The sequence below is a fragment of the Stomoxys calcitrans genome, chromosome 1 (assembly GCF_963082655.1).
Source record: "Stomoxys calcitrans chromosome 1, idStoCalc2.1, whole genome shotgun sequence".
Taxonomy (NCBI): Eukaryota; Metazoa; Arthropoda; class Insecta; order Diptera; family Muscidae; genus Stomoxys; species Stomoxys calcitrans.
Window position 1 is genome coordinate 269,347,986 of NC_081552.1, and position 12,605 is coordinate 269,360,590.

General features: G+C 35.2%; 2 protein-coding genes across 2 annotated transcripts in view; both read right to left on the reverse strand.

Annotated features, from left to right (window-relative positions):
- LOC106090365 (uncharacterized) overlaps window positions 1-6,000 on the reverse strand; it is a 30,248-nt gene extending 24,248 nt beyond the window's left edge. Inside the window, exon 1 of the mRNA XM_059369447.1 lies at window positions 5,241-6,000. Coding sequence (XP_059225430.1) covers window positions 5,241-5,567 — 327 coding nt within the window. The 5' untranslated portion in view covers window positions 5,568-6,000. The remainder of the gene's footprint in view (window positions 1-5,240) is intronic.
- A 5,481-nt stretch (window positions 6,001-11,481) lies between these two features.
- LOC106089897 (alcohol dehydrogenase) lies at window positions 11,482-12,605 on the reverse strand. The gene is made up of 3 exons (XM_013255893.2): window positions 12,232-12,605; window positions 11,986-12,159; window positions 11,482-11,916 (listed from the first exon to the last, which is right to left on the reverse strand). The coding sequence occupies exons 1-3, from the start codon at window positions 12,550-12,552 to the stop codon at window positions 11,626-11,628; spliced, it is 786 nt and encodes a 261-aa protein (XP_013111347.1). The 5' UTR covers window positions 12,553-12,605; the 3' UTR covers window positions 11,482-11,625.

Below are 12,605 nucleotides of genomic sequence, written 5' to 3' on the forward strand. Positions count from 1 at the left end.
GCCTGTAGCTTTACGTAAAAAGTCGGAATAATACGGTGGCGCTGGATATACTCCACAAATTAAGACAATACATATCTGGTAGAAGATGATTGCAAGAATTTACAAAAGCTTTTCACGTTTTTTACATTTGTTTTGACCTACATACAAAATGTTTGCGGCAATTAAAAAGAAACATTGGAAATACGAAACCCAAAAAAATCTTTGTGTACTTTATCTACCGAAACAATATATTATTTACCCAAAATTCTTTTGCTTTAGCAAATGTGATAAATTTAAATAAAGTTTTCTGCATTGAAAAACATAGTATTCTGTTTTTATAGAGAGAAAATAAATCTAAGTGACCATATAAATAATTGGCCCACTTTAACATACACTTTTAGAAGGCATTTATATCTATGTACTAAAATAAGTGTCATTTAAATTTCTTATCACCATATTCAAAACATTTATGGTCTTTGTATTTAATCTACACTTGTCGTATCAATCCATATACATGCTTATCTTTGAGCAGTGATGACGACTTTTGGCAGAATAAAAAGAGAAACTAAAAAATTTTTAACTAGAAAAATAATTGCAGCGTTTAAATCATATTGAAATTAACATATTAACTTTAAATATTGAATTTTTTCCATTTCCAAATGTTTTGTTTTTTTTTTTTGTAAAATAAATTGTAAAATAAGAAATACTGTTAATAACAATACATTTGATATAATAAAAAATTTGTGTTTTTGTGTGATTTAAATTATTTAAATTTAAAAATTTAAATGTTGATTAAATGAGAAATATACCCGTCCTTTGGGGATTGTGTCTTCGGTTATTGGCAATTTTAGATAATTTTTGTTACGAAATTACTTTACCTGCTTCAAGGAAGGTATGTACATACAATTATACATACCTGCACAAGTTGGCGTGCTAAAGTAATATGGACAGCTTAGTCAAAACTACTGTATTAATCTTGGGATTGTAGGATGGCGCGAGGGTGGGTCAACCCGTAAGTCAAAAAATAGTCAATAAGAGGTTATGATATCGTTAAGTTTTGTCCAAGAAATCATGGGCTTAAAATCAAAATCGACATTCCGGTTTATGATGACAAACTTTTGTTTGTGGACCAATAATTTGGAAGAAACTTTCGATTTTAGACCCATGGTTTCCTCGGCATAACTTCTTTAGTCAATGAGATGATTGGTACCAGAAGACTATGGCATCTGGTAGAATCATGAATTACCACAACACGCAACCAAAATCACAGATAATCTACACCGCTAAAAGTTTTATCACCAGAGTACTCCGCATCAGTGACGAACAATTCCATCAAGACACAATTCACCAATAGCAATTCCACCAATAGTTTTCCACCCAAATTAGTTAATAAACTTTTCGACGAAATAAAACGAAAACTAAACAGCACTTATGAAGAAACTAAACGATGTTATTGCTTCAAATACATCCCTGGATTAAGAGATAGCAAAAGCTTAAGAGCTTTAATGAACAAAACATACAACAAAAAATGCATACAGAGCGAATCAAACAAACAACAACATTTTTTCCAACATCACAACTCCAATCGACAAACAACAACAATGCAATGTTGTTTACGAAATAGAATGTAAGGGAACTGACGAACAAAGCTGTAAGAATAACAAAACGAACGCTGCAAACAAGAATGGAAGAACACAGAGCTGACATTGAAAAAAGAACACAGAAAGCAGCTTTGGCGCAGCACATTTTGAAGAGTGGATATAGGGCAGACTTAGAAAATGTCAAAATATTAGATAAAAAAAAACAAAGAGAGAAAGGGATACACTTTAGAAAGCTTAAGAACACATCAAAAAATAGATAGGATGATGTACTTGAAAGAGGACATAAACAATATTAGTATAAGTTCCCGTGTTGCAATATAAAGATCTGTGATGTTAAAATTCAAGTTGTCTCCAATATAATTAATGTCGTATTGGTAATGAATGAGCTTTTGACGAAAAAAAAAATCATGTGAATATATTCTAATTTATCGTAAATTAATTATATTTTCATGAAGATTTGAAATAAATGTAATGTTTTAATTAAATGGACGTATCCCCTGAAGATGTCAACAAAAATTGACGAAATGATGGGACAAATGAAATAAAAAGGAATATTTATTTACGGAACTTAGGTCTAAAGAGCTTAAGATAAAATTTAATAAGATTGAAAACGACCCAAATTGAACCACTCAAATGGGGGCTAAACTTGAATCGGACTGCACTCATTGATATGTGAGAAGTTTGGCTTGACATTCTAAGTCAACATAATCATGTCTTCTCTCTGTCTTTCGAAATCATAATAGCGTTCCATAAACCTATCCTCTTGAAATTTTTAATCATGATCGACGGGAATTGCTATTAACCCACATGTATGGTTTAATATCTTGATATAGCCCCATGTAAGCCACGTCTTTTTTTATGAAGTCTATATCCTAACAGTCTACTATAAACATATATTAATTCTTATAATGCAATAAGAAAAATATATACCATAATATAAAAACAAAGTGTTTAAATGCAAATAATTGATAGCTTATACGAGGAAAAGGTTCACTGTTTGCAAAATTTGTTGTATAATATGTTATACGTAATAATTCAAAGTCTGATCGGGACGTTCATTCTGCTAAGAAGAAATTCACACTCAATTTGGACGATATTCGTTGCAAAAGTAACATACAATATAGTTCTCCAGCTTGACAATGTAAATAGGTAGTTTAATTAGGCTCAGTCTAAGCTCATTTGAAGGTAGTGACTGCCGATACCACTAACGTCCTTGGAGGCAAAACAGAATGAATTACTTTTGAACAGATTCAATCAAATTAGAGTGCAGAGTATAGTAAGAATGGCAAACTATAGATCCGTAGTGTAGGTTGCAACGTACTAAAGAAGTGTATATTTTTTAGTCACAGAAGTATCATTAAATTCTCTACTCCAACGTTTCGTAAAACCAAGGGCACTGTAGGCTTTACCAACTGCCATAGAGACATGGTGACGAAAGTTTAAACCTGGATCCATAAGTAGCCCAAAATCTTTAAATGCATCGACTAATTCAAGCTCATCGAATCCGATAAAATATTTAGTAATAAAAAGATTTCCTCTTGCATTTGGAAATATTCAGTTGCATAACCTTAATATCGTCCCGTCCATAAAAGATATCAAGGAAGGGCTGGAGATAATACTGTTCATCAGGGTCATTATAAAACCTGAAGATTTTCACATCAGATATGAATTTAGCCAATTTAACACCGAATTTCTGAAACCATATAAATCTAATTTCATCATCATGAGTGCACGGTAAACCTTATCGAAAGCTTTACTAAAATCCATGTATACGGAATCAGACTGTTTATTGCCCCTGAAAGCATCGTTGACAAGGCATGTAAGGCATTTTAACGGATTTGTTGTGGTTGATCGGGATTTCCTGAATCCCTGTAGTACGGTAGATATCCAGATTTTAACGAACTATTAACAGCATCAATAAGGGATTCACAGAAAAATTTAAAATCGTGGTTTAAATAAGAAATTTGTATATTGAATTAGAAACTTTGCTGAATAAAGAAGTTTTTAGTTCAACTAAAGCTAAAAAAACTAAAAATTGTTTCTTCTTTCAAAAACACATTTAACTGACCTAGCTAAGTAAGGTAAATAATTGATATTTTTCCCAAAAATTAACCAATTTTTCAATGGCAGACAGACATTTTTGTGTAATGACAGACATTCTTTCTGTGATAAATTACACTTCTTCCGTACTACACATGATTTTTGTGTATGTGTTGTATTGATGGCTTCGAACGCTAAGATAACAAATCATGTGTAGTACGGCAAAATCATGTGTAGTACGGAAGAAGTGTATTTTGTCACAGAAAGAATGGCTGTCATTACACAAAAATACATACATTAGAAAAATGCAGCTAATAGACAGGGTTATCGAGTGTGGTTAATGTGGTAATTGTATCATAGATACGTTTTCTACGATACAATTCAAATACAACATACCAACGTACGGCCCTTGAAGCCATCACACCTAATATGATCTTCTAACAAAATACGAAACGCGTCCCATAGTGGTTGGTGTGTGTTGCTTTCTTTGGCTTTCCTTTTCCATTTGCATCTCCGATCATGAGCTCGTCTCGAAAGAGAAACAAACAAAAATTGTAAAACTTAATGATCTCGCTCTAACAGGCAAAAAACTCAAAAATGGAATTTTTTTAATAATCTATACCATGTTTAATTGATTGTCCAATTGATCAAATTTAAGTCAATATTTTTTCTGTGTAGGAAAGTTGATCGGCACACTGTTTTAAATTGCTAGCCAGGACATCCGGACCAACAAGAAATTTTATTGATTTTATGTTTTGTTCTACAGTATCTTCATTTACCAAAGGAACATCTATATTTATAGAATTTCTAATTATGTAAAACGATATTCATAGTCGCGTGTGCAATGTTTATCAGAATAAGTAGTCGCAAAAAAATGAGCGAAAATGTTTGAGTCCGTGTCCGCTGACACTGAAATATATTTAAAAAAGTTAGGTAAACCATTAAAGCGGCGCTTAGAATTAACAAATTTTTAGAAAGACTAGAGGGATTGCATCTGGAATCCGGTTCCATTTTATTCAAGTAACTGCGATGAGCCAGCTTGTTCTCCATATTGTACCTTGATCTTGCTAATGAATAGTTTGAGAAGTCGAGTGTAGTTCCCGATTATTTAAATTTCTTATGCAGTTAATTCTTGCCATTTTTCAGTTTCGATAAATTTCTTGTAATTACCGATTAAGGTGAATTTTTTTAAGTATAGTACATGAGAGAGAATATGAACCCTTCTTACTAAAACTACAGGTATTTGTTGGCTGCTGACTTATGTATATTCGTGGTAGCGACACTACGAATAAAAATATGCCCCCATTGGACTTTAGTCTAATATATGCCACGCAGAACCTCCTCAAAGAAAAAACTTTTTTTTGACCAAAGATCGTTGGTATCAAGTACACCCAACTGAAGTTATCTCGTTTTCTTGTTTATTGCTTAATTTAAAACCATCCTCAATCTCTAACGAGTAGAAATAAGCAGTATATATGCAACTCTAGCAAAAGTATATATATATAAATAATTAACCCATTTGACACTTTCCCTCTCACCTGTTTCGCTCAATTGGCAATTTCCGATGAGTTCTCTTATCATGTACACAAATATATATATATATATATATATATATCTTACCAGATTTATGTCAATGGTTAAATCCAAATAACGATCATTCATTAGCCCACATCCATTGAGGACAACATCGATGTGTTCCAATTTCTCCATGGATTTTTTATAGGCTTCCTCAATGGTTTCACTTTTGGTGACATCCACAGGTTGGAATGATATGTCACATGATTTGTATGTCTGCTGCCAATTCTTTAACACCTCCGAGTTTTCCTTCAAGTCGAAAACGACTAGACTCTTTACACCTTTCTTGAGAAACTCTTCAACACATTTCTGTCCGATGCCGCCAAAACCGCCAAGGTAGATAACATTTTTACATTTCAAAGCCAAATTCATTTTTCTGTTCTGCGTTTGTATTCGACAGACCACCAATCAAGCTAACTTATGGCCGATGTATAGGCTCGTTTGAGTTATGTGAATTTTGCTGTGCGTTCGAAGCAGCCCAAAGATCACAGCAGTCAACAAATCAATTGCGTCGTCGTTTTTCGACTCTCGCGTTTGAATTCCACTCTTCGAATGAACTGGACTATAGTTTAGAGGCACTATTTAATGCGAATGTAGGCGATTTGATAAGACGGCCATAGCTCTCAAATGTGCATGATTTAACTTTGTGTGCCACTTCAAACGATGATAAGATTTTTAGGCTTCGCTATCGGACCTATGTCAATAAAATTGTTCTTTCAATCTGCTTGTTCTTAATTTAGTGCTTTTTCTCTTTGCCTGCATGTTTATTGTTGTTGCATGTAGCGAGAGATTGTCTGCACAGATTTCTACCTGATGAATATACGAGGTCTGATCATAAAATAACCGTTTTTTTAATAAAGTATTTATTTACTCACCATCAATAATTATCTTGTCCCCTTCAAACAAATCCCCCTCAGATATTTTTCCAATGATCGAAACACTTCTGAACGCGCTATTTGGTTACACAAAACTTAACACAGTCTCTTTGATCCATTTTTTTTCAATAGAAGCTTTGTGCAAATCGGTTGAAAATTTTGGCTACTACGGCCATTTAAGTGCAAATCGGGCGATACATATATATGGGAGCTATATCGAAATCTGAACCGATTTTGATGAAATTTTACAGATATGTTAAGATCGGTAACAATCCGTGCCAAATTTTGTTAAAAAATTGGTTAAAAAATTGTTGCTACTACGCCTATTTAAGTGCAAATCGGGCGATACATGTATATGGGAGCTATATCTAAATCTGGTCCGATTTTTTATCAAAATCAATAGTGTTCATCCATGGGCTAAAAAAGTGATATGTGCAAAATTTGGTGAAGATTGGACAACAAATACGACCTTGATTACAAGAATACATGGACTCACAGACGGACATGGCTAAATCGAATCAGAAAGTGATTCTAAGTCGATCGGTATCCTTATCAATGGGTCTAGCTCTTCTCCTTCTTAGCGTTGCAAACAAATGCACAAATCTGTAATACCCTGTGCCACAGTGGTGGTGTAGGTTATAAAAATTAAATATACATCAAACGATGAACATAAAACTACTAATTGTGAGTATAAATGTGATTATGATTAGTCTTTTTTGATCCAATACAAAACTGTTTGTCGCTGCCTAATTATAATACTTCGAATTTTCTGGCCAGATCGTATTTCAAATAAAGAACTGAAAATAAGAACAAACACTACCCCTGCAATGTAGGAACCCGGCAGAGAAAATAGGTTGGGTCATGTCCTAGACTGGAACCCCCGAAGGAGGGGACGCCCGAGAAACACATGGATCCACTGTACGTAAAGAGAGTTGGAGTCAACCCATATATCGTAGAATCAATTCAAGGCTTTGGCCAACGATAGAGTTAGAGGAAGAGAGCTTCTTGATGACCTATGTTCACGCTGAACTTTTTTCTATTGCTCATATTTTTTTTGTACTTAACATAATATATCCCAATTGTAAATTTAGCTCTTCCCGCGAAATGCTTTGTGTTTTAAGCACTTACACTCATCCGAAAAATCAAATATCAACAAAGCGAAAGATAAGCAATTATAAATAAATGTTTCTCGGAGTCCATAATTGTAATATTATTAAAATCCTTAGCTATATATTCGAAGCTCAACACCCATATAAATGAGAAGCTGCGAGTATAGAGGACACTTTCGGTTAGCAGAATGTATTGTTACTGTCAAGAAGCTCATCGGAAGTATTTACACTCGCTGGGCGCAAAGCTCGGCCTGGTAAGAAAGATGGTCATACCACAGCTCACAAAGGTAACGGTCTTCATCAAGGGATGAGGTAACAAATTCGTAACGAAACGCATGTTGGAATTCTTGGGTAACCAAAACCAAGCTTTGGTCGCAGAGAAATGGAAGGTCTTCCACAGGGAGTAGAAGGAGGAAGGAACTCTCTCTCTAAGACTAAAAACATGGCGCACTACGGGACTAAGGCTGTCTTTTTAAAGATTAGGAGAATAATAGGCAAAGATCCTCATGTTGAGTCATCATGTCGTACAATGGCAGGTGACTCAATACCGCCTAACAAATAGAAGGCTGACGACGAGTCCATCACCGTCTGTCCCATTAATTGGAAGACTAGCATAAGCGTAGATCATAATATTAAAACAGCAGGTAGTGCAGGGTCGAGAGACTCAACACAGCCTTACGAACAGGGAACCATCACCGACTTTCTCAAGATACGGAAGACTAGGATATGCAAAGATCCTAATATGGAAACATAATGCAGTGCCGGGGGCCGATAATGAGATCATCACCTACTCCCGACAAGCCCAGACAGGCAATGAGGTACTAATAGGGTGCGATGCTAACTCTCACCACATTTCGTGGGGTAGTACCAACATTATTAAGTGGGGCCAAGTCCTGGCAGAATTCTTGAATACTAACGACCTAACAATCGCTACATTAGGTTTACAATAGTACGGTCAGAGCCGAATCCAATAAGCTTCCGTAATAAGTTGACACCCAACTGGCCAAATTCGGACGACTACTCAGAAGAAGCCTTGACTTGAAGATGCAGAAAGGAATGTTCGTCGTCCAAAAGAGTAAAAATTCCATATGAAATTTACCAAAAAAAAATGGTTAAACGTGGTGGAGGAAATGCCACGGTATGCGGCTATTTTTCTTGGGAGGGAGTAGGTCCTATACATCTTCTTGAAATCACAATGGATAGATTTGTTTACAAGGATTTGTTTGGAGACAGTTATGCTACCATACGCTGAGGAAAATATGCCACTTGTTTGGAGATTTCAAGAGGATAATGACTCGAAACTTTCAACAAAATTGGTGAGTGAATGGTTTCGGAATCATAGTTTGAACGTTGTTGAGTGTCCAAGTCAGTTCCCCGACCTCAAACCCATTGAGAACCTTTGGGGTGAACTGAAGCGACAAGTTTCAAAGCTTCTCTGCAGCAATAAAAACCAATTTTGGGAAAATATTCAAATACCATTGTATAATATACCGGTAGAGACTTGTCGTAAGTTAATTCATCCATGCCTAACAGAATTGAAGACGTTCTTAAAAATAAGGGTGGATATACCAGGTATTAACTGCCTGGTTTGATGTTTATTCAAAACACCAACACTCATATACAAATTGCGGTATAATTTTTAAGTTTTTTCATATATTATAATAGAACTTCGCTCTCGTGTCCATCATGGAACAGATGGCTTTCAAACATCAACATTACAGCAGAACAAGTCCCAACTACGTTGCTCCAGCATATAAAACACTGATCGAAAAAAAAAATCCGTACGTTCTCCCGATTTTGCGTTGGCCATACAATTTCCCCTCATAAGCACCTGCTGTCTGTAGAGCACATCTTGAATTTTTGCAAGAATCTTATCGGAAACAAAGGAAATTTCTCAACAATAAACGAGAAGAAATTCTGAAAAGCACCTCTGCATATAATAGAAACATAATATTCAATTTCTTCGCGGATTTAAAAATAATTATTTAAAATGAAATTGTTAAGCTGATGGCCTTAATAGCCAAGCTTCTATTTTAATTATGTACTAACTCATATACAAATACTGAGCTTATATATACGTTCAGTATTTGAATAAATAAATAAATAATAATTTTTTGTAGTAAGAATTTAAAATGCAAACTAAAAATTATGCGACCTTCTTCGTCGGCCGTTGTCTGTTCTGATACTGTCATTTCTTATTGTATTTTGTTTACTCGTTTTATAAGCAGTCTGTAGTTACTCGCACATCCCTCTGTGTCTGCTTTGTAGTTCATACGTCTAGTTGTTGTTGTATTTATGATATGTAACATTTCCAGCATCAGTCTCTTGTTGTAATTTATCTCGTTCTCTATGACTTTCAGTCTCTCTAAGTCTGGCTCATGTTGTTCTGCAGCACAGTGTTCGGCTAGTGCTGTTTTTTTGGTGAGTATATTTATGTCCTGCTAACCTGGGATTCTATTTATTTTTGCTTGTTCCAACATAGATCATTGGACAAACATTAGTTCCATTGCCTTTGCATTTTATTTCATAAACTATATTTGATTTTTTCATTTTGTCAATCTTGGTTTTTGTGTTTGTGAATAGTGTTCCAAGGTTATTTGTCGTTTGTGTGCAATCTTGGTATTATTTTCATCTACGCAATTTGAATGTTCAAACCTTTCTGACAATTTTGGGGTGCAAGAGACGGATTTGAAATATGTCGGTCCTTTTTCGTTTGGTCTTGTGATAGTTCTTCTATTTAGACGCAGTTCTATTGTTTTTTGTAAGAAACCCCTGTTTTTTTAATATTTTGTTCATGGTTTTTCTCGCGAAATTCCTCATTGCTTATGCTCATCATAATCCTTTTTGGATGTTTTGAGTAGTAATATAGAAGTCTTCCGGAAGATGTTGGTTTTTGATACTAGTCAATCAAAATCTTACTCTTCTGTCTTATTATCACCATGTCTAAGTATGGCAGGCGGTTGGTACACTCTTTTTCTATAGTAAATTGTATGTTTGAGTTAAAACTTTTGAATGTTGTCAAGATGTTATCATTTAATGTCCAATTTCGCCGAAATTTGGGACAGTGAGTTGTGTTAGGCTCTTCGACATTTTTCTGCATTTTGGTTGAAAACGGTCCGGATTTGGATATATTGGGTTGCCTAAAAAGTAATTGCGGATTTTTCATATAGTCGGCGTTGACAAATTTTTTCACAGCTTGTGACTCTGTAATTGCATTCTTTCTTCTGTCAGTTATCGGCTGTTACTTTTAGCTTGATTTAGAAAAAAGTGTAAAAAAGTATATTTGATTAAAGTTCATTCTTAAAGTTTTATTAAAAATGCATTTACTTTCTTTTAAAAAACCCGCAATTACTTTTTGGGCAACCCAATAGCTGCCATATAGACCGATATCTCGATTTAAATTCTTGGCCATATAAAAGGCGCATTTATTATCCGATTACGACCTAAAAGACCCATATGCGAAGAAACATTTAGGCAGAAACTGCCTAAACCCTATATACGTGTATCACGCCATAGTTTCCTTCACGGGAAAGGAAATAATGCATATTGAGAAAAAGCAAACGACGCAAACTGCATGCCATGGGGAGCAGAATTCTGCGTGCGGCCTGTTCTTAGATAATTCTCATTTAACTACATTCACAAGCGCCACCAATCGGTCTATGCGCGAAGTTCATTCGTCTTATCTATACATAATTTATCAATGGTACGAGCAGTTGGCCAAAAACAAAGAAAAAACCGAGAACACTATTTGTCTAAATCTGTGTTTGGTTGCACCTGATTTGGAGTATGTTACTAGTTCGCGCCACTTTTCGTTGTTTGTGTGTGTTATGGCTTTAACTTTAATGCACACACACACACACAACCGAACGTTATGAAAACTCGCTTACAGATAGTTTGCGGTACACTACCTGTAAATGCATTTGTCTTGGTTTTTCCTGTTATTTTCGAGAAGGTTGAATTTTGTTCCACGTGTTGTCGAGTTCTGTGGCCAGTCGAATTTACCATTGAATTATTTGTTTTTCTGCGAAGAAATAAGCAATATATCTAAGAAATATTTTAATGTGTGTATGCCTAAACAATGCATTGTTTATTTAAACTAGCTGACGTGGGGGAATTGAATCGATTTAACTTCTTGTGCTATATCTGTTTCTAGGTTAGTGTTTGATATTTGCAAGATAAAGCATTGCAGTGGCTTCATGGCTTGTTGGTTGTACTAGGATCGAGCCCATACTGATTATCAAAAAAATGGTAGTAGGTATGCAATGATCAAACCGTTGTTGTTATCAAAAAATTACCGTTTATTAATTTTATGTTAGTTTTTCGTTTTGTTTTGTTAAAATTAGAAAAAAATATGTATTAAATATTAATATCAAATTGACTGGTAAAACTGGGAACAATAGAGATTATTCATTACAAACAACCGTCATCATTATTCTGTTTGATCACTTAACCTGTCTTCCGGATTGGATGACAGAGGGAAGGAAAATCAATTTCGTGCATTTCTTCATTCTCTAAAACCCATATGGAACCGTTCTTTCCTGTTTCCAAAACCCTCATAAAGTTGATGGCAAGCGCCTCGGGACATTGAGGCGGGACTTTGACATACTCGTCCAGAGTTTCTGAAGAATACTTAGCTACGGTCGTCTTTTCGGCTAAATTATCAAACATGGGAGTTCGAGTGGGGCCTGGACACACCGTTATGAAATTGACACCAGTTTTTTTGTTGTAAATAGGACTCTACAAAGGCGAACAGGATGTGGAAAAAATTACTAAGCAATAAACACATTTTCCTAGATCAAAACTTACCGCAATGGATCTGGTGAAACTGGTAACAGCACATGTGGAAGCCGAATAGACACAGGCAATTTCGAAGGTGCCCAGACCGGCAGTTGACGATATGTTTACCACCAGGCCACCATGACCTCCATTTGCTATGCTCATGTATTCCATGGCATCCAATGAACTGTGAATAACGCCTGTCTGTATGTACCGAGTAGAAAATGTGAGTTATAATCGAGTGACATTTACAATTTTAGATTTTCGGACACCTACCAAATTAACAGCAACCATGAGGTCAACATTACTCTCTTGGACAACACCCGCTCCATTGACCACAATATCGAAGTGGCCCACCATTTTATGCGCCTCCAAGAAGGCTTTGGATATTGTTTCGCGTTTCGCCAGATTCATTTGTACATAGCCAACGAAGGAGTTTTTGTAGGTATTTTGCAAATAACTTAAAAACTCTTCGTTTTCTAAACGATCAAATATGATAAGGCTCTTCACAGATTTCCTCAAAAAGAGTTCAGAGCACTTTGAACCAACACCTCCGAATCCTCCAATGAAAATCACATTTTTTCCTTCAATCTGCATTTTGAATATATTTTCTTTTTTTTGTTTAAACGTTCCTATCCGTCCAACTTTCT